We start from the raw sequence: 27,489 nt of genomic DNA, 5'->3' as shown, positions 1-27,489 counted from the left end.
TTTAACTTATGGTTCAAATTTTAACCAAACTAATTTCAGACAAGCTATTTAAATTAACGTCACATCTAAAGTTTTATAAAGTAAAAATATCAGATATATGTTTTAGTTTTAAAGTAATGTACTAATTTTTAAGGTTTTAGTGTGGACATGCTGTGTCCAGGTGCATTATGGGTATAGGGTAATCTCAGTACATTCACGACATGAGAAATGCATTTGAGACACTCTGATCAGGCTCCACGGACAACAGCATTAAACTCTAGTGCCTAAAACTCTTGTGAATATCTTCTCTGGGTTTATAGACTTTGTTATTGTGTTTGCATTTATTAAATTCCACGCGTCTTGAACATAGCAGAGTAACAGACACAGATTATCTGGAATTTTGTTTTGGCAAGTTTTCAAGGTCTCTACTGCCATCTACTGGCCAGTAGTGTTCATGGCAGTATTCACCCCGGAGGCACATTTTACCTAGAATGCCATCTGTCTTTTTGTTACAAAACTTCAGAATTAGTGCATTATTCAACATTAAAAGATATATGTTACATCTTAACTTTGCACAAATGACAGAATTGACATTAATGGAGTTATTCTATCAGTATTCACTTTATTTACACCAAACCATGAGTCAGCACTGCTTTATTTTCCAAGACCTCTGCCTGATGGTAGCATTGTGATTGAGTAGAGAGTTGAGCTTTGTGGCTCCTCTCAGCTGCGTTTGTGCTGGAAGCCATGTAGTAAACTGGAGCTTCCAGCAGGGGGCAGGACGCTCAAAGACAGAAGTGCTGACTCATTGTTTGGGTCTGTTGTCGCCTTTGATTCTTTCAGAAGCAATCGTGGTGTTAACCTCAAAATCAGCTTGTCAGTAGTTGCAAGTGTACCGGAGACAATACTGGAATTTATCAGTTATCTGTAACTTCCGATACATTTTTGGCTGGTTTATCGTTTTAACTTTATCAAAGATAACTTTTCAGTTATCTGATTATCTGTTATTGAAGTTAATTTTTTGGTTATCTGTGCCCACCACTGCCCGTACAGCTTGTAGTTCATAATACATAAACATTTGTTGTGTCATTTAGTAGCTACCTCTTACTATCTACACGGTACATGAGGTAAATTTAATCCAATACAATTCCGTAAAGTTTAATTGGTAAATTTTGGAGGCCTGCATGTCTCACCACTTGCAGCCAGGACTTTGGGCTACCAAATAAAAACTGGAGACATCTGCTATGGATTTCTGACTCTGTGTTTGGTTACTTCCCTGATCTCATTCCAGTTGTGGAACAAATATACTGCCCAGGTTGCTGAATACATGTGATGGCAGATTCAAAAGGTGTTTTTTTTCCCAATAGAGAAAACTAGACGTAGATGGAGGAACTCCTATACCATGTATGTATCACAAGTATGCTACCATGATGAGCCATCCCATCACTGAATGGGTCTGGAAGTGCTCCTGAACAATGTAAACTAATGGAAAGTAGTCACTCGACAACAACGGGTACATACATTTATCACTGAAATAATGAATATAAATAAATTGTACTTACTACAAATCCATTTGCTAAAAAAGTATATTTTTACTTTGAACTTTTTGGTGACATAATGTCCTTGGACATTTTTGAGCTGGAGTCAGTAACGGGTGGAGTATAATCTTACCAGCATTCGATGAGTTATAACAGTGTAATGTTTAAAAGTCAGTCTGCATGCAAAACTTTGTAAATCCACCTATCAGTCTTGCATACGTCAGTTTTAAAAATGAATAAAGAGGTGAATATTGAGTATCCTGGCAAAATGTAAAAGATTCTAAACAATAAAAACTGATTATTTTGGTAGTTTTGTGGGGGTTACATTCATGCATTACAAACCGTATGGCGTCATCATGAGCTGCGGTGCTTCTGGTCATGCTGTTGCAGCTTGTCGTTCTTTTCTTGGGTAACAAAAGCGCAAATACTCACTTATGGAAACATGTTGGTCATCGTATTACGTCTGCTTTATCAGATAAACTGTTGCAACTGGCCATTTGGAAAACTGTGTCAGAGGTAGGGGAGCCAGACAGATGTGCCAGAGCTAATGAAGTATGACCTCTGATTTGTCTGGTTTTCAGGTTACTCCTTGGAACCAAAGTGACCATGGAGAAACAAAAAGGGCGCAAATTTCCACTCAAATTTTAATATTACGTACTTGCATAAAATCAAACTGAATGTCTGTGTTTGTCTTTCTTTTTTATTTTGATGAACACTCTTGAGTTTGTAACATCTCCATTGTTCTTTCCGTGTGGATCAGCTGGTCGGTTTCTTTTCTAATGGCTTATTCTAACTATATCTTTGGTCCAGATAATGTAGCAGTTCATCGCAGCTCCCCACAAGCAGTGAGGAGGGACATTGGCCTAGCAGTCACACACAGGTACAGCTCTCCTGTATGCGTAGTTTTATCATGTGCTTATTCATGAAATCGGTCAGAATTGTCTGTAGCAGTAACCGTTCACTAATCTTTATTTTCAAGCGAATATGTGTTGAACAAAGTGATGTTAATTTGACAGCATTTCTTGTGTTGGTGCAGATTTTCTACTAAATCCTGGCTGTCGCAGACGTGTCAGGTGTGCCAGAAGAACATGATGTTTGGGGTGAAGTGCAAACACTGTCGGTGAGTGGAGCTCCCACTTTGTAATGCGCGCTTTGCTCAGTGTGAAGAATGTTTATACCTGATGGAAGATGTAACTTTGGCTGTGGAGGCACGTGCAAAATGAAATGTGGAAAATCTGTCTTAAATCCTTCTAGCTGCGATGTGACCTTCTCTATTGGATATCGACAGCATTGTCTTCTTGTGTTCAGGTTAAAGTGTCACAACAAATGCACAAAGGAAGCTCCATCCTGCAGAATTTCATTTTTGCCAAGTAAGATTTTTTGTCATTTTTGTCTGGGGTCACTGAAAATGTTTCTTATATACACTTGCATGGTGACAGTATTGATTTCTGTCGTAGTTGCCAAAATCCGGCGGACAGAGTCTGTTCCATCTGATATAAATAACCCTGTGGATCGGCCACCAGAGGCACCGCAGTTTGGCACATTACCAAAAGCCCTCACCAAAAAGGTAAAAACTAAGAGTTACTCTGTACATTATCACTTTATAGAACAATGATGAAGGTTTTCTGGATATTACCTGAGTTTGAGGCAAACTACTTACTATTTATGCTGAATATTGTTATATTCTAGAGAGTGCATGTTGTGACCAATGATCCATCTTTGTTTGTTTGTTTTTAACACAAACTACGGTTATGTAGTCAGCCTTATCGCAGTTAGCATTTGGGTCAGTTTTACAGCTGCAATGAATAATTGACAACAGTATTAAAATTATTTGCCACCTATTTCAATAACTGATGAATAATTTTGAAGAATTTTTTTTCATTGTCCAAATTTTCTGATTTCAGCTTCTTAAGTGTGAATATTTTCTGGTTCCTTCACTCGTTTATTTACCCTTCTCTGATGGCAGATTAATTGATAATGAAAATAATCATTATTTGCAGCCCTGTTTAGTTTTTCTTCCCATTCAACAAAGCTGAGGGCATTGTGTTTTCACCCCGTAACAAGTTTGAGAAGTTCCAGAACTGTTCTCAAATTAAGACGCAGAGAGAGCAGACAGTCTGGGTGTGTCACAGAGTGAGCCAGAGTCCAGATACGGTCTTCCGTTACGTCTAAAACGAGCCATTTCAGGCTTAAATAGCAGTTACAGCAGGAGAATTTCTACACGCACAGTCAATGGAGTCAGTGTTTACTCCCCTGTGCACAGTCAACTGGTTTCTAGTGCAGATTAACAAATTTGAGAACGCTAATTTTTTGTGAAAAGGAGGATTGTACATATTGCTTATCGCAAGAGAAAGGCAAAGGAGCATGCATCCCCATCGAAAATGAAATGAAAACATGAAGGGCAACACAACTGTGGCAGCAACAGCATAATGCAATTTGCAACCTCACCAGTAGATGACACTAAATTGTACACACTCCTGCTTTAATGATCAGTGACACTTAAAAGGAGTTCTACCGGCTAACGCGTCGCCGGTAAAACAGATATTTGCGACCATATAAGAGCGTGAACACCCGCAAATCATCAGACACAAGGGGGTTAATTCCCATTCTAATCCAGTTCAATCATTTGCATGGTTTATTTTTCTGTAGGTAATTCAGTCGGCAAAGCTTACCATGAGGCAGGTCAGAGCGCGGAGTAATACATCCAAATGTGAAACGGTTCAATATTTTGCCACCATTAACGCTGATATTATATGGTCTGAAATCTCACACATTTAACCAATCAGATCCGCAGAAAAAAATGTAATTAGATTAGATTTACTGTTTTATACCATCTAATCCTGTTTTCTTTTGCTACAAATGAGTCTCAGAAATTTAATATAAAATTCTTCAGAAACTTAGTCTGCTTAATTCAGTCATGGCTGATTTCATAAAAAATGAGTGTAGGAATATTTACAGTGCTCCTTCAGTGTGGCCATGAGCTCGTCACTGTGATCATTCCTTCCAGGATTATCCTCCAGTTCTGAACCAGCTGGACTCCAGCAGTAACCCATCCTCCACCACCTCATCCACGCCTTCTTCTCCCGCGCCCTTCCAGCAGAGCAACCCCCCCAGCGCCACTCCACCGCCCAACCCTTCACCCAAAGGCCATCGGGACAACCGCTTCAACTTCCCAGGTAAGTCTAACAGAATTCTGGACCGGCTATGAATAAAACGCCCAAACAAAACCTTCAAAATTATTGTATGTAAAGAACTCTGTGGTGGGAGGAGCTGCCAACATCCTTCTCTCCCTTCACTCACCTTGTGGTGTCAAAACTGAGAAACAAATGTGCTTGTGTTGAGCAAAAAGTGAATTTCAGGCTTCTCTAACCAAAGGTCTCTCTCTGCCACGCTTGCCGGCTTTTCCCCTCTTTCTGCCTAAGCTGCCTGTTACTTTCAGCATAGACAGCAGTTTATCTTCCCTGGTGAGTTGACTGTTCTGAAAAGTGTCACGCCACATTCTTACTGATCCCATCATCCCACGCTCCAAACTGTAGATATCGCAGCGGCTCTCTCTGTACGTGCAATGTTCCAAGCTTGTAGCACTTTAGCTGTCACTGGGTGCATGTTTTCTGAGAGGTACTGTGGCGCCATCTGCTGGTGATAGTGAGGCTTGCATGTACTGTCCTGTTTTTAGAATTTTGGGTGGGAAAAAATTGTCAGGTAAACCTATTTTTTCTTTACAGATATCGCCAGTCCCGCTTTTCATTCTGATGTCCTCCAAGACACTGTGTAAGACATTTGTCATTCATATTGGGCCTAATCGAAAAAAGTGTTTGTTTATGGTAACATAAAAAATAAAGCTAGGATAGGTATGTAGGTAGGTATGTTTGTTTGTTGACTGGTGTGTTGGTGCATAACAAATCTAGGAATTTATTTTGTTTTATTTCTGTTTAAATATTTTGGGATACAGCCAATGTGTATTAATATAATTTCTATTAACTTAATTAACTTAATCTTAGAATTAATTCAGATTCAGTTGGCTTTCCAGCTTTCAACTAGTCCTACTTGCATCACTTGTGGTCATTCCAGATCTTTGGCTCACCTGCATCTCAAAGAAATTTTCCAGACAAACCAACCTCTAATTTTATCTCTTGGATAGAAAATTTAATTGATAAATAATAAATAACAGGCCTTGATTTATAAATTTTAAGCAAGGGGCCAGCTGGCTCCTAACTTGAAGAGCCATTAGTCCTGTGTTTTCAGCATTCTCCCTGGATTGAAATCACAATTTTATTTATTTGTTTATTTATTTTTTGGTGGTGGTGGTGGGGGGGGTGCGCAAAAAGAAAAGGTAAAGGTTATTTCAGTTCTTTTATTTATTTAATTTGTATTTTTTGGCAAAGATGTATCTTGTACTGAGCACAGAGCGCATTTTATTTGTTCTTAATGGCCTTTAAAGTCACTTTCACATGGAGGCTGGAAAAATTTGTATGAAATTTGTATCCAACTGGAAAAGAAACTTGACATCAAATTCCAGTTACTTTTTGTACTCTCTTGGAGTTACTCAGCGTGCATATGCACTGACCTTTTTCTTCAAAGTTTAACTCCAGACACCTTGCTAAAGCATGTCCACACAAAAGGAAGTTGGGCTTAATGTGGCCTGCAAGGGGGGGGGGGGGGGGGGCACTTGGCAGCCCTTGGCAGCCCTACTTCAGGTGCAGTACAGCAACAAACCTGCTGCCGCTCTCTGAGAAAATCATGCACATCACCTTGTAGGCATTGTAGCATTGTAGGTGGCAAAATAGCAAGAGTCGGGCATGGTAAATGGGGTTACCGGAAACAAGACATTTCTTTTCTAATAGGCCTTGTCAATAATTCCATTGCAGAGATTGAGTAGAGGTTAGAATCTTTTAAATTTCTTTGATTTTCCTCCTCTGTGTCCCAGCAATGAGATCGAACACTCGAGTGATGACATACACGCTGATTTGGTTGAGGATGAAGATGAAGAGGTGAGATTACACAATGATGTGTATGCAAATCTCTGGAATTTAATCTTCTTAGTTTAGTTTAAAGTTTTTTTGCAGTACATATGGTGAGTACCACAATTATCTGCCAACACAATATTAATTGGAGCCTGGCATCGTGATTCATCAATGGAGTCCAGAGATGTCAGATGAATTTTGACTAGTTGGTGTGAAGTAATGACAGATGCCATCATAATGTGTACGAAGTAAAAACAAATTTACACATCCTTATGAAGCACCAAGCTGAGGCCACAACATGGTCAGTTAGCACAACAAAGATGGATCTGGTGAGTCAAATCATAGTTAGAAAATGTGAATGGACGTTAAGATGAGTTTTGGCAACTGTTAAAGCAGTGATATCAGACAGATCCTTTACTGTGAGACTGTAGGATTCAGACTTCAAGCAAGAAGAGCCACAGATTAGCAATATTTAAGGACAACAATTCATAATTATAGGTCATTTCCTATAAAAAGGGTGGGCATGATTTTTGGATATTTGGTGGAGAATAAATTTTACAGGAAATGTTCAGTTACTTTTCACATGCAATATCTGGGTACATTATTGAGTAATTTCAAATTTTACTTCATTGTTTACGTGTTAAAAATACTTGCTAAGCCTCGAATGGCGCTATCCATTCGTTCCATTGATTACAAACAACTGGCCAGTGATAATTGCCGTAACATAGCGAGTCGGTGACATGTGGCTGCCTACAGTGAACATGATGCACCCTCTTTGGATGAAGAAAAAGTGCATTTTATGTGTATCTTCCCATCCAAAACTGCAAAGTAGTACCATTTCAGAGAACACGTACATGTTTCTTAGAATACAGTAGTGTTCAGAATAATAGTAGTACTATGTGACTAAAAAGATTAATCCAGGTTTTGAGTATATTTCTTTTTGTTACATGGGAAACAAGGTACCAGTAGATTCAGTAGATCCTCACAAATCCAACAAGACCAAGCATTCATGATATGCACACTCTTAAGGCTATGAAATTGGGCTATTAGTAAAAAAACAAAAAAAAAAGTAGAAAAGGGGGTGTTCACAATAATAGTAGTGTGGCATTCAGTCAGTGTGGTTATACAACTAAATACTAGTTTAGTGATTCACAGGATTGCTAAAAAAGCAGTTTGAACATAATAGTTCTGAGTTTGTAGTGTCAACAGCAGATGTTACTATTATTGTGAACACCCCCTTTTCTACTTTTTTTACTAATAGCCCAATTTCATAGCCTTAAGAGTGTGCATATCATGAATGCTTGGTCTTGTTGGATTTGTGAGAATCTACTGAATCTACTGGTACCTTGTTTCCCATGTAACAATAAGAAATATACTCAAAACCTGGATTAATCTTTTTAGCCACATAACACTATTATTCTGAACACTACTGTACATTCCAAAATCGAAGACTTTGGAAGGTGCACAAGCAGAAATTGCAAGGAGTTACATTGCTCAACACCAAGCCATGTAGGCAGATTTTAACAATAATAATAGTAATAACAATGGTAATAGCATATCATGCTCACAATCACATACAGGCTTGTCATTTCTAATGATCTGACTATTCTAATCCATAGTAATACTATTGTAATTTTTTTTATGTTTTATTGCTATACATGAAGGAGAACCTCCTGCCTTTATTTATTTATTCATTCATTCATTCATTCATTCATTTGTTTTGTTATTTATATGTACTTATTCTCCAGCAATTACGTGATTGGAATATCATATCTCATGGACATTTGAATTCGTGGTAACAGATGATTTGCTGCACTGGGAACATCTGCCCAAATTTTGTTTTATTTTGTTTTATTGCTCAGCAATTGCATAATTGGAATACCATATCTCATGGCTGATTGATTTGTATGGTAATTGTGATTTTATGCAGTTGCATGATTGTGTAGGGCATCAAAGCAAGAAGGTCATGTGATCAATTCCCACCTGTGGCTTTTCTATGTGGAGTTTGCATGTTGTCTGTGTTTGTGTGGGTTCTCTCTGGATGCTCCGGCTTTCTCCCACATCCAGAGACATGCAAGTTAGTTGGATTGGAAACTTTAAATTGTCCGTAGGTGTGTGTGCAAGTATAAATGCGTTTGTTTGTCTATATGTGGCCCTGCGACAGACCAGCATTCTGTCCAGGGTGTAACCCGCCTCACGCCCTATGACTGCTGGGATAGACTCCAGCCCCCATGACCCTTAATTGGAGTAAGCGGTTGAAGATGACTGAGCGAGTGTAATGAAACTTGTGTACTGCACTGGTAATTGTTTAAAAAAAAAAACAACTAAATGCAGAGATGCATACATTTGTACATCTCTGTAAAAAATGTTCCATGCACAGATGTGCCAGACATGACTGTCATTACATCACTGGATGCAATACTTTAGATAATGATGACAGTGAAGAAAATTCTGATGAGGATGGCAGCAATGGTGAATTGGAGTAACTGATCACTTTTTTGGGGTCTTATTTAATAATAAAATCCATCAATACTGCTGAAAGTATTTTTTAATAGTTAGTTGTATGTTTTCTGTGTTATATTGATTTCTTTTTTGAAAATAACATATACCTCATGGCATGTTGACATTTTGGGCCAATTGTTCTCACTAATGCTCAAAATTCACCTTTGTGAAAAAAGTATGTTGTTTGGGGTACCACAGGCTTTCATTTGCCAACATTTCGCACCCACCCCAGACATAGGTCATGGTCTCAGAATCCAAAGGGATACTGATTACAAGGCCTGTGGTCTAAATTAGCTACAGTCAAAATAGATGCTGTCAGAATATGTTAATCTCTTAATCCTGGATTACCTTACTCAAAAAGTCCTATAGGAACCCTGTAGGATAATGAAAATCAGAAATTGAAATGAGCTTTTCCTGCAGAAATCTTATCTTGTCTGTCTGTCTGTCAGTTTCCATAATATTATCAGTATTATCAGCACAATGCACGTGCTCTCCCTTTGCTCACTGCCTCCAGGGGTACGGATGCGGGACCCGCAAAGAATCCAAGTCATGGCCACAGAGCTCTGAGGCTGCAGTTACCGAGACCATGCAGCGGGCGCTGCGCATCAAAACAGCGAGCGTAGTCTCTGGACCTGGTGCTGCATGCAGCTCGGCACAGCAGACAGGGGGGCGGTGTGAGTGGCCCACTGCGGCACTTACCGAGCCCGCAGACTCAGTAAGCGAATTGGAGGCAGTGAGAGCAATTGCCCGCCTGATAAGGACGCAGAATGCGCTGTTAAAAAAAAAAAAGCATGCAAAATTGCACTAAAAAAATCAGCGAAACTGCAAGGCCGCGAAAGGCAGTTACATTCTAAAAATAACCCGCGATAGGCGAAATCCGTGAAGTAGTCAGCGTTATTTTTTACAATTATTATAGATGTTTTAAGGCTGTAAAACCCCTCACTACACACTTTATACACTTTTCTCAAACAGGCATTAACATTTTCTCACTTTTCTCTCCTGTGTAAACTCTCGAAGTTCAAATCTTAGTAGAAAAAAAATAGAACGTTTTCCTATAAATAATTATGATGGCTTTTAGAACTAACAAATTTAATTTTAACAATCAACCTACGAGGTTGGACACGTAAGAAATTATTAATAGTGACTCACCAGTATTTCACAGTTCCTCTGACCGCGCCTCTTTGTCGTGGCGCCGCTCCGCTGTCCAGATTGGCCGATTACTTGGGTGGTATGAAAAATATTACCTGTCCGTGAAAAGGGTGCATTGCTGTTTATTCTTTAGTGTTTTCCAATCATATACTCAACAAAAATATAAACGCAACACTTTTGGTTTTGCTCCCATTTTGTATGAGATGAACTCAAAGATCTAAAACTTTTTCCACATACACAATATCACCATTTCCCTCAAATATTGTTCACAAACCAGTCTAAATCTGTGATAGTGAGCAATTCTCCTTTGCTGAGATAATCCATCCCACCTCACAGGTGTGCCATATCAAGATGCTGATTAGACACCATGATTAGTGCACAGGTGTGCCTTAGACTGTCCACAATAAAAGGCCACTCTGAAAGGTGCAGTTTTGTTTTAATGGGGGGGATACCAGTCAGTATCTGGTGTGACCACCATTTGCCTCATGCAGTGCAGCACATCTCCTTCGCATAGAGTTGATCAGGTTGTCAGTTGTGGCCTGTGGAATGTTGGTCCACTCCTCTTCAATGGCTGTGCGAATTCCGACGACGAACTGGAGTCAGGTCGATACCCTGATGAGGACGACGAGCATGCAGATGAGCTTCCCTGAGACGGTTTCTGACAGTTTGTGCAGAAATTCTTTGGTTATGCACACCTATTGTTTCAGCAGCTGTCCGAGTGGCTGGTCTCAGACGATCTTGGAGGTGAACATGCTGGATGTGGAGGTCCTGGGCTGGTGTGGTTACACGTGGTCTGCAGTTGTGAGGCTGGTTGGATGTACTGCCAAATTCTCTGAAACACCTTTGGAGACGGCTTGTTGTGTGGCTGGGGTGCCTGGCTGGCTTTTGTTTCTGTCTTCTGTTTTCTGTCTTCTGTTTTTCCTTCCAGGTGGCATGCGTTCAGGACTGAGTGGCTGTGTGGCTGAGTTATTAGGACCTCACCCTGATCACCTGAGGCTGGTCATGTGCAGCTCGTCAGGACTCACAGCTGTGGTGCATCTATATGGATTGGGGCATGGTTGCATTTAAGTCTGGAGTACACAGTGTGTATTTGCCAGAGACTCGACCTTGTGACCAGACGGGTGAGATCGACGTTCGGAGAACCATCTCATCATCATGGACGCAGAGACCGTACCAGGTTTGATGCCATGGTCTGTGAAAGAGGAGGGGGTGAGGTCTCACGCTCGTCAGCACACTTCCTGAGGTACTTTAGGTTTTGTGACTAACATGAGTACAGTCAGTAGATATGGTGTCCCTCACAACTTATTATATTGAGCTGTTATGTTAGTCGTTTAATCAGCTTCCACTGCAGTGGAGAATTGAACTGGGTGTTCCATGCCTGCAGGGTGGGAAGCTGATTGGTGATTAAGCCAGGAAGTGTTTGCTGATTATGTACACCTTTGAGTGGTCTCTCTGTGTGTGGAGTGGTGGACTCACATGATGGTTTCTTCTTTCACAGACTCGGTTGGTCGCGGCCACCTGGGGGGTGTCGGCGGGGTCCTTGGGTCCGAACTGTTCTGGCTCTGGACCGTTTGTGCTGCTGGGAGCGCACCGTTTTTCCACCTCGCCAGACCGCGCACTTATTTGTTAAGCACTCACTGTTATGTCATTAAATTCTGTTATCCTTTGAACCATGCTCTGTTTCCTTTATGCTGGGTCCTACTGTCAAACGCTGGTCGGTTCTCCGACTGCGTCCGACACATAACACGGCTTATGGTAGAGAAATTAACATTCAATACATGAGCAACAGCTCTGGTTGGCATTCCTGCTGTCAGCATGCCAATTGCATGCTCCCTCAAATCTTGCGACATCTGTGGCATTGTGCTGTGTGATAAAACTGTACCTTTCAGAGTGGCCTTTTATTGTGGGCAGTCTAAGGCACACCTGTGCACTAATCATGGTGTCTAATCAGCATCTTGGTATGGCACACCTGTGAGGTGGGATGGATTATCTCAGCAAAGGAGAAGTGCTCACTATCACAGATTTAGACTGGTTTGTGAACAATATTTGAGGGAAATTGTGATATTGTGTATGTGGAAAAAGTTTTAGATCTTTGAGTTCATCTCATACAAAATGGGAGCAAAAACAAAAGTGTTGCGTTTATATTTTTGTTGAGTGTATTAGCGTATCATTTATAGGTATATGATAAAACGGGTTGCGCAACAATCTTACACCAGAGTAATATAATCAAATTTCTTAGTTCTGGTCAAAACTACCAGCCATATTTTGGATTATTTGAAGAAGTATTATCCTGCTATGTGGTAAACCACAAAATTACAGGAATTGTTTGTAGAAGCTACAACTCTCAATCAGCCATCCACAGTATTGGTCAAATCATTGTAATTTTATGTAGATGAAAAAGAGGGCGTCTTATTCACCTCCTTAATATACAAGTCAAAAGGCAATATCAGATCTAAGATCACACCAACATTTTTAACCCTTTACTTAACATATTACACAGTCACCAAGAGATCATGTTAAATGAGCATATAAATGTTCAGTACCAAACATTCCAGTCTTCCCAGCATTCAGATGTGAAGAGATCTGATTAAGCCCAGCAAATCCAGATTTGCAATACGAGGTCTGTGAGAAAACTATGCAACCTTTTTATTTTTTCAAAAACTATATGGATTTGAATCATGTGCGCTTGCATCAGACAAGCTTGAACCTTCGTGCGCATGCGTGAGTTTTTTCATGCCTGTCGGTTTCGTCATTCGCCTGTGGGCAGGCTTTGAGTGAGCACTGGTCCACCCCCCTCGTCGGATTTGTATTGTCAGTGAAATGGCAGAGCGACTGCTGCATTGCTCCATTAATTTTTTTTTCAGAAACTGTTAGAGACAGCCAGTTGGAAACCATTCGAAAGATTCAGATGGATTTCGGTGAAGATTCTGTCGGCATCATACGGATTAAGGAGTGTTAAAACCTTTTAAAGACGGCCCACAGCGGCGGAGGGCGCGCTGCACACCGAGCGGCCATCGACAGGCTGGAATGAGCAGATCATTTCTAAACTGAACGCTGTGTTGATCCGGGACATCGTGTGAGTACCACAGAAATGGCAAGAGAGCTGGACATAGCACTTTTGTGGCACATTCCACTGTTACAGGAGATTTTGTAATGAAAGACGTGCAGAGGATTTCGCGCATCGGCATGGAGCTGCTCATTGCGCGCAACAAAAAAAAACACCTCCATGTTGGAAACCATTCAGAAGATTCTGACGGCTTTTCAGTCGAGTGAGTATCCGAGAAATTGTTTAACAGCTGGGCATGTTCCAACTTGTCCTGTGAGACTTCCAACACGGAGGTGTTTGTCCCGCGCCATGAGCGGCTGCATCGCGACTCATGAATTCGTCCGCATGTCTTTCATTACAAAATCCCCTTTAACAGTGGAATGTGCCGATAAAGTGCTGATCCCGACCTCTTCTGAAACTTCTCTGCTAGTCACACGACATCCTGCATCAACAGAGCCTTAAATTTGGAAGTGATCTGCTCGTTCCAGCCTGTCGATGGCCGCTCGGGGCGCGGTGCACCCTCCGCCGCCGTGGGCTGTTTTTAATCCAGTTTTAATGGTCCTTAATCCGTGTGATACCAACAGAATCTTCACCGAAATCCATCTGAATCTTTAGAATGGTTTCCAACTGGCTGTCTCTAACAGTTTCTGAAAACAAATTCATGGAGCAAAGCGGCAGCCTCTCAGCCATTTCACTGACAATAAAAATCTGACGAGGGGGGTGGACCAGTGCTCACTCAAAGCCTGCTCACAGGCGAATGACGCAACCGACAGGCGTGAAAAAACTCACGCATGCGCACGAAGGTTCAAGCTTGTCTGATGCAATCACACGTGATTCAAATCCATATAGTTTTTGAAAAAATAAAAAGGTCGGATACTTTTCTAACAGACCTCGTATGTGAGAATTTTCTGTGTAAAAAAGCCATATAGAACTGTGTATGATCAAGTTAATCCCAGAGTTGTGTGTTGTGTGGGATCTGACCAAGAGGTGCAACATAAAGTGAAAACCGCAGTGTCCCCAGGACACTTCCCGGAGGTACCCCATATGCCACCATGAAACAGTTTTACTTCGCAAAAACATGAAATTGGAGAAAGAGGTGTTGTTAAAGGATATTTGTTTAGATTGTTTCTTCATGAGTAAAACAAAGCATTTGACACACTTTTGTAGGAAGGCGAGGAGGAACTTGAGCATGAAGACGAAGATCCAGAAGTGAAGGAGGATAATGAGGAAGAAGAGGAGGATGAAGGAGAATATGAGGATGAAGGGGAGGAGATGAGGATGAATTTGGGGTCAGAAGGTGAATGCGAAGGTGATGATCTGGACGATCTACCCAGCTGCCGGGGAAACCAGTGGAAGGGCCCCATATCCCGTAAGGCAAGTCAGACCAGCGTTTATCTGCAGGAGTGGGACATCCCCTTTGAGCAGCTTGACCTTGGAGAACTCATCGGAAAGGTGAGCACCAAACTATCATGTTTGCATTACTATACATCTGGGTCCTAACAGTGTATGTATAGGATTCTGAAATTTGTTGTTGACTCAGGGTCGCTGGGGCAGAGTGCACAAGGGCCGGTGGCACGGTGAGGTCGCCATCCGTCTTCTAGAGATCGACGGAAACAACCAGGACCACCTGAAGCTTTTTAAGAAAGAGGTAATGAACTACAGACAGACCAGGCACGAGAACGTAGTTCTCTTCATGGGCGCCTGCATGGCTCCACCCCACCTCGCCATCATCACCAGGTGAGAGGAGAAAAATCACATGACACATCTTAAAAGCCTCAAATATCTGTAGCTTATTCTTTTCTTTTCTCTACACAGTTTCTGTAAAGGAAGGACTCTGTATTCAGTTGTAAGAGACACTAAAAACACTCTGGACATTAACAAAACAAGACAAATTGCTCAGGAGATAGTGAAGGTAGGTTTTTTATTTCAGCCATTTTTCTTCTTTCAGGTGGAATTTTTGTTTGAAAAATTAATCCAAGATTCTTGTAAACATGCTGTAGGTTGTTGAAGTCAATTTGCTGAGCCATTCTTAAGGTGAGAAAAACAGAGTACAGCATAGCTAGTGGTCTCATCTGTCTGACAAAAAGCTGCTGACTGAACTTCTGTTTTCATGCGGTTGGAGCCCACATCACTACAATTAAATGCAAGATACCAAAGTGCTGGAACAGATGGTCCAGGTTTAGTTGAGGATAACTGACAGTCACTGGCACTTGTGGCTGTGCTGATGTATAGCAAGTTAAAAGTCAGGCAAAAACAGAAAAACATTGTATTTACCTTATGTTTCAGAGTATAAGTCACGTCTGTCAAAAAAATGCCTCTTGAAAGAGAGAAAACCAAACCCAAGTCACACCTTTTGTTTGAATGACCAGCAATTTCATTAGGGAGTTTTTTGAATAGTTGCAGTGTACGTTTTTATTATTGACACTTTTTCTTTCATTACTGGAGTTTATTTTGTTTAGTGCTTTGATTTAATTAAATCATGCAAGTACACATGCAACAAATCTTTTCTCATTTTCTTTTTTCTAAAATATGAATTTGCTCTTAAAAATAATTATGCTCAGAGAGAGTGTTGCTGAGTCAGTGTTCATGTGTTTGGTCATTACATGTCAACACAATGGCACAGCAAAAACGATTTGGTTTTGAATAAAGGCAAAACAACGGAAACTAAGAGAATGCTACGATATTGTACAAAGTCACACAATGAAAATTCTTATCATGAACTATGATGTGTCTGAATTAGAATTTAGGCAGCAAAGCTTCATGAGTCATTTGTCTTTGGATGCAGGGAATGGGCTACCTGCACGCAAAAGGCATCGTCCACAAAGACTTGAAGTCAAAGAATGTGTTTCATGACACCAATAAAGTTGTGATCACAGACTTTGGGCTGTTCGGGATCTCAGGAGTTGTCCAGGAGGGGAGGTAAAAAAAAACAATAGTTTTAAGGACAGCTAACATCCATCCAGCTTTGCATTAATCTTCTTTACCATGTGCTTTGGTTAATGCCCCAGTCTGCTGAAAGAGTTCCACTCCATTTGTTATTCACAAATGTTTACATTCTTCTTCTTCCAGGCGTGAGAACAAACTCAAACTTCCACATGGTTGGATTTGCTATCTCGCACCAGAAATTGTGCGCAAGATGAGCCCAGGTAGCAATGAGGACCGCCTTCCTTTCTCCAATGCAGCAGACGTCTATGCCTTCGGGTTAGTCTTGCACCCTCACAGATCTTTAATTTGCATTGTGTTTTCTCTGGAGACCAACTGTTTATGTTCTTAAGCCCCCCTGACGTATGACTTTGATGCGCACACTTGCACACACTGTGTTGTGCAGGTGAGTAAACCCGTTGTTAACGGGTGTAGACTGAATGAGAAAGGAGCGCCAGCGCACGCAATTGAGCAAAGAAATTTTGAAATGTTCAAAAAATCTTTAACAAATAAATGTTGTGCAACAAACGTGAAGTGGCAGTGAACGCTGTGCGATCTACTCACCGACACTGCATGCAGCTCGTCAAGTTGAGTAAAGAAGTGAACAGAGCGAGTCGTTGCGTCAGCGCACCGCATCAGAGCACACCTCGTCTGAACGATTATGAGATGTTAAATCTATCGCAAACGTGCTTTTACAGCTGCACACAAGAAGGACAGAACATGCAACTGTTTTACCAAGTAATTACAATGTAAACATGACAAATAATTACCTTTTTAGATGGCTCCAAATACTTTCTCCACCTTGTTTAGTGTGCGCGCAAGAAAAGGAGCAGGTGGAGCGCTCCTCTGTGATTCCAGAAGCGATGACAGGCGTTTTCAACAGCTAACTTGGACAGAAAATGATTAATCCACTACAAATTAATTATCCCACCCGCTGGGAACACAGTGGGTGGGATTGTCATGATGTGCGTGCAGATGCGCTGAAAAAGTGGTGCAAGTGTCAGGGCACCTTAAGAGTTAAATGTCTGTCATGATTTGGACATGATGGGTGCTGGCCACTGAACTCTACACTACGTGGAATGGGCCCGATCGATCGCTGCACCTTGATTGGCCGCTGAGGCGTGAAGCCGGCGGAAGTACAGAAAACGCCATCTTGTGTCCCCCAGAACTTCGAACGTCAATATAAAAAAAAGACGCTTGTAGCACACGCACAATTTAGATTAATATTCGCCGATTTAGCGTTGTTTGATTTGATTTAGCTTGTTTGCACCGCAAGATACCGTCCTGCGCTGCAGTTAATTGCACGAATCGTGATACTCGTGAAAATCGTGGGAGAGGACTTACATTTCACAGGTATGTCCCAGCCATGTGCTTTCATGTTTGTTAATCAAACCGTGCCATGATGCTGACTGCTACACTCTAAGAAATAAAATGTTGAATTAAATTGATAAAGGTAATGTAACTTTGTCAATTAAGTGCAACACAATATTGGGATTTAAGTAATAATGTTTCATTTGATTTAATTAATGTCAATGACAATGTTGTTTTGCACTTGATTAACACTGTTATGTGGAAAAAGTTATCTTTATCAATTAAATTCAACATTTTATGCCTAACAGTGCTTTATTATTATGAGTTTTCCATGAAGTTGATAGGCCAGATTCGGTAATATATATTATTCAGTAATATACATATAATAATATAATATATATATAATATATGTAATATAATATTATAATAATACATATATTATATTATGCATATAATACATATATATAATACATGTAATATACATTTTGAAATTTTCTGCCTCTAACTTGGTCTGGCTTCTTTGAAAATGTCAACTTCTATAGAGCATTATCAAATAATATTGCTATAATATTTTTGTATTGGATCCAAATAAGATGCTGCTCCATCTGATGATGATAGTGCGTACACGCTCTGTACATACATAAAAAGGTATTTTTCAAAATATGTTAATCAGATGCTGTAAAGTTTTAAAATGTAAACAACTGTAAACAACTCATTTAAAATTGGGCCATTGCTCTAGTTGTATTTTGTTGTATTTTGTTGTTTCAGACACTAAAGCTGTTACATAGTTAATTTTCAATTTGATAGAGTGTACATTGATGTGTGAATGGATTGACTGCTTTACATCACCTGTGATTGTGATTTGTTGCAATGTTCCTACTTCTGCAAAACTATAATACATTCTAATGCCGCATTCACACCAGGCGCAATCAGACACTACAAATTTGCGGGGGTCGCGTGGCGACGGACGCGTCTCCTTCGCCCAGTGTGTCGCTCTGCTTTTGCTGCGAAAATTCGCCACAGTGCGTCATCAAATAGGAGGAGCTTCCATTACGCTCGCCAGCTCCTGTTGTCCGTCAAGTTAACATGATGGACCTTGATCACACGGAGCGAGTTGTTGTGGAAAGCTGACAAACGTGACTGACAAGCTGACAAAGATGTTCCCAATTCAGGGAGTATCACTATTTGCTGCAGGAGCTGCGTCTGGATGACGGCCGCTTTCAGCAGTCCTTCCGCCTCTGCAGGACCCAGTTTGAGGACCTCCTGTCCCGTTCACGCGCGCACATGTAAACAATTAAAAAAAAAAAAAAAAAAAGAAAAAAAACTGCTGCCTGCTGCGGGGCTGCAGCTTGTTCTTTCCCCCAAAACTCTGTCATAATTGTGTTTAGAAACCAGTCACCATTTGTTTTATTATACATCTATGTAGTTAATAAGTACAATAATCCCTCATGGACGATTCGCTCGCATGTGCACGTAAAATAAAAAGAGAAAGAAACTCCGCTCCCCACTGCTGTGGGGCTGCTGCTCGTTCCAAAACTCTGTCATAATTGTGAAATAAAGGACAAAAGAGACATAAGTCCTGCTCACAGGCTGCTACCAGATACAGGACATGTTCACATCTTCAGTCAAACTCCAGACATCTCCACGTCACTACATATTCAGTCCCTGATTGGTCATCGCGGTGCGACGAGACGAAAAAGTTCAGATTTTTCAACATGGGGAGGAGGGCAACGCGACGTGATGTGACGCAATATCGCGCCAATCGCTCAGCATCGCTTCACTCCTGTCCATCGCGTCGCGCTGCGTGACTTGGCGCCAAAACGCGTCGTTCCATAGGGATTACATGGCAACCTGTCGCGCCCGGTGTGAACACAGCATAATATTTACTTTAACTGACTGAGCAATTACTTGTGTGCCTTTCTGTGTTTGTGCACAACATTAAAAAGTATTTGTGCGTTTGATTGTGGTTGATGTGCACCGTTTGGGGGTGTGTGTGTGTGTGTGTGTGTGTGTCAAATGAACATTATGTGTGTCGGGGGGGTGGCTTTGTGCGTGTTCACAAGCGTATATTATGATAGAAAGTATTCAAATAGTGTTGCATTGTAAGACCTTATAATGTCCATAGATTTAACAAGTTTTTGTTTCTGTTTACTTTAGTAATCTATCAAAAACTACACTACATGTACAAGTCTTATAAATGGCCTTAACAGAGCTTAATAATATTACATAACAACTCGACGAAGGGCTTAATTCTGCAGAAATTGGTGAGTTTGACCCTATACTATCGGCCTGATTCCACTGTGTGGAGTTTGCGCCTTTTGGGGGAAGCAAGATGGCCGACAATGCAGCGGATTGGCTTCAATCGCTCAGCCATGACGCCCATTCCACGTAGTGTAGAGTTCAGTGGTGCTGACCTGTCAAAAGCAGGTAATGCTGGTGCTATCGTGCTAATGCCTGCTTGTCATTTTAAGCAGTTTTCACACCTGGCTGACCTCCACACCATTTTGCACTTGCGCACCTCAGCTGATACTCTTAAGCAGGTCTTGCCTGGCCGGATGGTACAGAGCCCTCCCAAGTAGGCATATCAGTCAGGAAAAGTGGATTTTCTCTGGTTCCATTGGACTTCTCCCCAACCCAACCCAGTATACACTCAGTTTAGACATCCCAGAACTGGCCCGTTCAGATAATCCGATGACAGATAATTATTGAAGCTAATGCTTGTGCTATGGGATTAGTTTTTCTGATAAGTTTTAAAACCATCATCGAGCCAATTATCTTCCGATAAATTTAGTTCTGATAACTTTCAGTCTAATAACTTTTTTTTTTTTTTTTTGCTGGTAAAGTGAGCAAAGTTTAACGGTCAAAAACATTTGTAAACCCTAAAATCAAACATTTTCATCTGTCTGTTGTGTGTTTGTGACAGACTGGCTGCCTGTCATTTGCTGATGACATCATCATTAAGCGCAAAACGTGATTGGCCAGTCGACGCAGGAAGTATTGTGGATAGTGTAGTTCAGGCTCACCTTATACGTTACAGTGAGTGTTCTTGTCCGCTCGACACAAAAACAAAACGGACCAATTTATAATTGATATAATTTAATCACCAAGACTCAGTGGGGGAGCGGAGCGGCTGTGTACAGAGGGACTTATCTTCAACGTTTAGACACTGCTTTGGATGTTTTTTTAAAAAGGACGCTTTATGTAGATTATTTCTTCAGATGAATCCCACTGAAACTAACAGATAAGAATTTATATTTACTACGTGTCTTTTATTCTGCCAATCAATGCATTAATGGACGTATTTCGGTTGTTTAAGCGTTTGACAAAAGCAGCAGCTTTTTAATTCGTACTTCTAACACTGTGTTTTACTGCTTTTGAAAGATGATGGCAGTGTTTGGGTTTTTTGTTTATTCATTCATTTTGTGTGCGTTCTTATGTGTTTGTGATCCTTGAATTTACCCAGCAGCGAAAAGTGAAAGTGAAACTGGTTTATCAGAAGCCGACAGTGTAATCTAATGTGGCCACATCCCAATCAGTACTAAAAGTTATCAGTTATCTGTAATAAAAGATAAATTTTTTAGCAGTTTATCGGTTTAGCGTCATAAAAGATAACTTTTCAGTTATCGGATTAAAGATTATCAAACCTAACTTTTTGGTTAGCTGTGCCCACCACTGTGTGTGTGGGGGGGGGGGGGGGGGGCATTATAAAGCGCAAAATACAACAACAGAGACCCCGGACTGTTGAACTACTGAAGTCACACATCAATCAAGAATGCGAAAGAATTCCGCCTGCAAAGCTTCAACAATTAGTGTCCTCAGTTCCCAAACGCTTATTGAGTGTTACAAGGAAAGGTGATTTTTCTGTGTAGGCTCTTAGTTGTCCAGGTGGCCTCCATAGTAGAGAAGCTTGAATCTTCGACTGGACTGGGTTACTTGATGTGAGGATGTTTCGCTTTAAATCGCAGAAGCTTCCTCAGCTAAAATTCTTGCTCTGGTAGTCTGACTTCTGTCTTGACTCTTATAGAGAAGAATAAAACAGAAGCCAACAAAAGCTGGAGTTTTTAACCTAACCAGACCCCTCCTACCGAGAGGCCGACTGCTACAGGCTAGTGACTAAACAGTAGCTCTAATTAGCACCTATTGTGCTCTAGTTAGCACCCTCCTAATGACAGGGCAGCCGTCCCTCCTAATGATGGGACGGAAGTCTCTCCTAATGGCTCCCTTGATGACTCTCCTGATGACGTGAATGACTCATTACCATGAACAAAAGACTGAAACTGCTTTGACCTGAGTACCCCATTGTAAACAGCGGACAAAGTGTGTCTGAGACCCCCTCCCCGGTTAAGGCTGGGTTTCAACTGTTTTACAAAGAATGCTTCCTTGACACCTCTCTCAAACCATTTCTTCTCTCTGGCTGATTTTAACTTCCTTGTCCTCAAACGTATGGTTAGTGTCTTTCAGGTGGAGATGAACTGCAGACTCAGGTCCACTGGCGCCCTCTCTGCGGTGCTGGTATAACCTTTTGTGTAAAGGTTGCTTAGTCTCACATATGTAGTGTTCATTACAGTTTTCCTGACATCTGATAGAATACACTACATTGCTCTGTTTGTAACTAGGGATCCTGTCCTTAGGGTGAACTAATTTCTGTCTCAAGTTGTTAACCGGTTTAAAGTAAACTGGGATTTTGTGCTGTCTGAAGATCCTCTGTAGTTTTTCCCCTACTCCTGCGAGACACTCCTCTTTTTCTTGTCTCCGTCTCCTGTCTATCTGGTCTCGTGTTTTCTGGGACTTCTGCACTTTGTCCAGGGACCATCGTGGGTACCCACATACTGTGAGGGCTTTCCGTACAAGTTGTTGTTCTTTAGCCCTTCCCTCTGCAGTTGTGGGCACCTGTAGGGCTCTGTGTTGAAGAGTCCTGATCGCCCCGAGCTTGTGTTTAAGGGGGTGGTTTGGGTGCAGAAGTCCCAGAAAACAAAGAGACCAGATACACAGGAGACGGAGACAAGAAAAAGAGGAGTGTCTCTCCCTTATTTAGCAGGAGTAGGGGAAAAACTACAGAGGATCTTCAGACAGCACAAAATCCCAGTTTACTTTAAACTGGTTAACACCTTGAGACAGAAATTAGTTCACCCTAAGGACAGGATCCCTAGTTACAAACAGAGCAATGTAGTGTATTCTATCAGATGTCAGGAAAACTGTAATGAACACTACATAGGTGAGACTAAGCAACCTTTACACAAAAGGCTATACCAGCACCGCAGAGAGGGCACCAGTGGACCTCAGTCTGCAGTTCATCTCCACCTGAAAGACACTAACCACACGTTTGAGGACAAGGAAGTTAAAATCTTACCCAGAGAGAAGAAATGGTTTGAGAGAGGTGTCAAGGAAGCATTCTTTGTAAAACATTTGAAACCCAGCCTTAACCGGGGAGGGGGTCTCAGACACACTTTGTCCCCTGTTTACAATGGGGTACTCAGGTCAAAGCAGTTTCAGTCTTTTGTTCATGGTAATGAGTCATTCACGTCATCAGGAGAGTCGTCAAGGGAGCCATTAGGAGAGACTTCCGTCCCATCATTAGGAGGGACAGCTGCCCTGTCATTAGGAGGGTGCTAACTAGAGCACAATAGGTGCTAATTAGAGCTACTGTTTAGTCACTAGCCTGTAGCAGTCGGCCTCTCGGTAGGAGGGGTCTGGTTAGGTTAAAAACTCCAGCTTTTGTTGGCTTCTGTTTTATTCTTCTCTACAAGAGTCAAGACGGAAGTCAGACTACCAGAGCAAGAATTTTAGCTGAGGAAGCTTCTGCGATTTGAAGTGAAACGTCCTCACGTCAAGTAACCCAGTCCAGTCGAAGATTCAAGCTTCTCTACTAAGGAAAGGTGATGTAACACAGTGGTAAATATACCACTGTCCCAGCTTTTTTGAAACGTGTTGCAGGCATCCATTTCAAAATGAGCAAATATTTGCACAAAACAATAAAGTTTAGCAGTTTGCACATTAAATATTTTGTCTTTGTGGTGTATTCAATTCAATATAGGTTGAAGAGGATTTGCAAATCATTGTATTCTGTTTTATTTACATTTTACACAACGTCCCAACTTCATTGGAATTGGGCTTGTGTGTGTGTGTGTGTGTATATATGTATATATATATATATATATGTGTGTATATATATATGTGTGTATATATATATGTGTGTATATATATATGTGTGTATATATATACACTCAACAAAAATATAAACGCAACACTTTTGGTTTTGCTCCCATTTTGTATGAGATGAACTCAGATCTAAAACTTTTTCCACATACACAATATCACCATTTCCCTCAAATATTGTTCACAAACCAGTCTAAATCTGTGATAGTGAGCACTTCTCCTTTGCTGAGATAATCCATCCCACCTCACAGGTGTGCCATATCATGACGCTGATTAGACACCATGATTAGTGCACAGGTGTGCCTTAGACTGCCCACAATAAAAGGCCACTCTGAAAGGTGCAGTTTTATCACACAGCACAATGCCACAAATGTCGCAAGATGTGAGGGAGCGTGCAATTGGCATGCTGACAGCAGGAATGTCAACCAGAGCTGTTGCTCGTGTATTGAATGTTCATTTCTCTACCGTAAGCCGTCTCCAAACGCGTTTCAGAGAATTTGGCAGTACATCCAACCAGCCTCACAACCGCAGACCATGTGTAACCACACCAGCCCAGGACCTCCACATCCAGCATGTTCACCTCCAAGATCGTCTGAGACCAGCCACTCGGACAGCTGCTGAAACAATCGGTTTGCATAACCAAAGAATTTCTGCACAAACTGTCAGAAACCGTCTCAGGGAAGCTCATCTGCATGCTCGTCGTCCTCATCGGGGTCTCGACCTGACTCCAGTTCGTCGTCGTAACCGACTTGAGTGGGCAAATGCTCACATTCGCTGGCGTTTGGCACGTTGGAGAGGTGTTCTCTTCATGGATGATGCTGAGTCCAGAATGTTTTTAGAATTCTATCAGTATTCACACCAAACTATAAGTCAGCATGACTTTATTTTCCAAGACCTCCGCCTGACCGGAGCGTTATGATTGGTAGAGAGCTGGGCTTTGTGGCTGCTCTCAGCTTGCTTCTGTGGTGGAAGCCATGTAGTAAACAAGAGCTTCCAGCAGGCGGCAGGATGTTCAAACATAGAAGTGCGAGCTCATTGTTTGGGTCTGTTGTCGCTTTTGATGCTTCCAAAAGCGATTGTGGTGTTAAAGCTCAAATTCAGCTTGTTAGTAGTTGCAAATGTACCAGAGACAATACTGGAATTTATCAGTTATCTGCAACTTCCGATACATTTTTGGGTGGTTTATCGGTTTATCTTTATCAACGATAAATTTTCAGTTATCTGATTATCTGTTATCAAAGTAAATTTTTTGGTTATCTGTGCCCACCACTGCTTATCACATATTTGAACAAAAATCTGCCCTGTACTCATAAACCAGCCATCATGAGAGACAGTAAAAGCTCTTCTTCGTCTTGAGTCACTTAAAGTGTGTGTACATTCTCTTTGTCTGCGAGTTGCAGATCAGCCTTTGGATTAACACACAGCGACGTGTATTTAAAAAATACACCAACGGCTTTGCTTTAAATATGCAATAAGTCTGTTTCAGATGATCAGTACGGATCCTCTTTCTCTTAAAAGGCTTTATTTTACTCAGTGTGCCACTTTGCAGAAGTTGTAGCTTATGGTGTTATATTGACTAGCTCCCATTTACACCTGTAGTCTTCTTTTTTGTAGAACGTCCACAAAGCACTTCACAGTGGAAGTGATATAGTGCCATATACAGGCCTATCATATGTACTACAGCATTTTCAGGTGTTTTCATTGTATCCTGAAAAATCCTGCAAGATATTCATACAAGGGCTGTCAATAAAGTATAGGTCCTTTTTATTTTTTTCAAAAACTATATGGATTTCATTCATATGTTTTTACGTCAGACATGCTTGAACCCTCGTGCGCATGCGTGAGTTTTTCCACGCCTGTCGGTGACGTCATTCGCCTGTGAGCACTCCTTGTGGGAGGAGTCGTCCAGCCCCTCGTCGGAATTCCTTTGTCTGAGAAGTTGCTGAGAGACTGGCGCTTTGTTTGATCAAAATTTTTTCTAAACCTGTGAGACACATCGAAGTGGACACGGTTCGAAAAATTCAGCTGGTTTTCCGTGAAAATTTTAACGGCTGATGAGAGATTTTGAGGTGATACTGTCGCTTTAAGGACTTCCCACGGAGCGAGACATCGCGCAGCGGTCCCAGGCGCCGTCATCAGCCTGTTTCAAGCTGAAAACCTCCACATTTCAGGCTCTATTGATCCAGGATGTCGTGAGAGAACAGAAGTTTCAGAAGAAGTCGGTTTCAGCATTTTATCCGGATATTCCACTCTTAAAGGAGATTTTTTTAATGAAAGACGTGCGGGCGGATTGCAGCGTCGGCTCGCAGCCGCCGCGACGCTCCGCCACAGGAAAAACACCTCCGTTGGAAGCCTTAAGGACAAGTTGGAACATGTCCAGCTGTTAAACAATTTCTCATATACTCACTCCACTGAAAGCCATCAAAAGCCGCCTGGATTTTACAAATGGTTATCAATACGTCCCGACGCGCGGACCCATCCGCACGTCTTTCATTAAAAAAATCTCCTGAGTGCTCACAGGCGAATGACATCACCGACAGGCGTGGAAAAACTCACGCATGCGCACGAGGGTTCAAGCATGTCTGACGTAAAAATATATGAATGAAATCCATATAGTTTTTGAAAAAATAGAAAGGACCTATACTTTGTTGACAGCCCTCGTATATCGCATGTTTTGCCCATGGCAATATATATTGGGCAAAACAACCACAACGTCAATTTTTTCCCAATGTCATGTAGCCCTACATAGAGCCGTGCTGATGTGCAGCCTGTCAGCATTTAACAGCATCTCTGCAGCACAACGGGCTTGGAATGTGACAAAAATTAGAGTAAATGGAGTAGTTTGATGTTTTTAGCAAACCTCAGTAAAGGCCGATTGATTTCAACTCACAGAAAGAAGCTGATACACTAACAGGCTGAAAACTCCCAGCTTCTTTTTCTGGGCTTCTTTTCCCGCTGTGTTTTCTGGTACTATACGTATGTGGCATTGCCCCTAGTGGACAACTGTAAAGGTGAGCAGATACCAGCACTGATGTGCAGCAGTGTGGTAGTAAACATTGGGTCATTTATAGTTCATTATGAGTATGAGAAAGAAGGGAGAATACTTCTGCTGTCTGCTTCTCTTTTTTTTAGCACCATTTGGTATGAGCTCCAAGCTCGCGACTGGCCAATCACCAACCAGCCTGTGGAGGCTATCATCTGGCAGGTGGGGAGCGGCGAGGGCATTAAGAAGCTGTTAGCCGAGATCAGCCTCGGCAAGGAAGTCACTGTGAGTTAAAAGGACAAATCAAAATAACAAAGCAGGTGCTATGTTCTGGGGAACCAGAATCAAACAGGAAGTGTTTTTATTTATTGATTAGTTTTTTCCTCCCAGGAGATCCTTTCTGCCTGCTGGGCATACGACCTGAGGGAGAGGCCCACCTTCACCCAGCTTGCTGACATGCTGGAGAAGCTTCCAAAACTCAACCGCAGGCTCTCTCATCCCGGGCACTTCTGGAAGTCTGCAGAGTAGGTATCTCAGAAGTCAACGATGACATGAACACAATGGACATGCGAGAACATGACACATCTGATATTGCGTATTTTCTCATCATACCGTACAGCAAGACAACTTCTATATATATTTCTCCTTTATTTAACCAGGTAAAAGCCTCACTGAGATTAAAAATCTCTTTTCCAAGTGTGACCTGAACAAGAAGGCAGCACAACAACATGGCCACAAAGAGACATAACAACTTTCGTACACAATATTATATTGCAAAGAAATCTTGATCCTCTTTGCCCTTTCTGCCCTAGTCTGGAGTCTATGCAGTTTCAACCCCTTGAGTCATTGAAATCTTTGGAAGATTAGATGATCCTTCTTTGCCATTTGAAAATAGCATGGATTTAGATTTTCCTGCATTTCACACTAGATTTAGTTGAG

The 27,489-nt window shown here is 41.5% G+C and overlaps 1 protein-coding gene across 2 annotated transcripts in view; it reads left to right on the top strand.

Annotated features, from left to right (window-relative positions):
• Window positions 1–27,489, top strand: part of ksr1a (kinase suppressor of ras 1a) — a 115,573-nt gene that overhangs the window by 78,790 nt on the left and 9,294 nt on the right. The window contains exons 6-20 of one of the 2 annotated variants that reach the window (XM_034178767.1): window positions 2,328–2,397; window positions 2,554–2,637; window positions 2,826–2,887; window positions 2,975–3,084; window positions 4,525–4,693; window positions 4,940–4,981; window positions 5,243–5,288; window positions 6,445–6,508; window positions 14,346–14,630; window positions 14,719–14,915; window positions 14,994–15,090; window positions 15,964–16,097; window positions 16,248–16,379; window positions 26,700–26,835; window positions 26,941–27,074. In XM_034178767.1, the coding sequence (XP_034034658.1) occupies window positions 2,328–2,397; window positions 2,554–2,637; window positions 2,826–2,887; window positions 2,975–3,084; window positions 4,525–4,693; window positions 4,940–4,981; window positions 5,243–5,288; window positions 6,445–6,508; window positions 14,346–14,630; window positions 14,719–14,915; window positions 14,994–15,090; window positions 15,964–16,097; window positions 16,248–16,379; window positions 26,700–26,835; window positions 26,941–27,074 (1,762 nt within the window). The remainder of the gene's footprint in view (window positions 1–2,327; window positions 2,398–2,553; window positions 2,638–2,825; window positions 2,888–2,974; window positions 3,085–4,524; window positions 4,694–4,939; window positions 4,982–5,242; window positions 5,289–6,444; window positions 6,509–14,345; window positions 14,631–14,718; window positions 14,916–14,993; window positions 15,091–15,963; window positions 16,098–16,247; window positions 16,380–26,699; window positions 26,836–26,940; window positions 27,075–27,489) is intronic. The other variant, XM_034178768.1, reaches the window with a different exon arrangement.

Source organism: Thalassophryne amazonica, chromosome 9 (assembly GCF_902500255.1).
Source record: "Thalassophryne amazonica chromosome 9, fThaAma1.1, whole genome shotgun sequence".
NCBI classification, from domain to species: domain Eukaryota; kingdom Metazoa; phylum Chordata; class Actinopteri; order Batrachoidiformes; family Batrachoididae; genus Thalassophryne; species Thalassophryne amazonica.
Note: the sequence above shows the minus strand (reverse complement) of the source record. Positions and strands in the feature narration are given on the sequence as shown.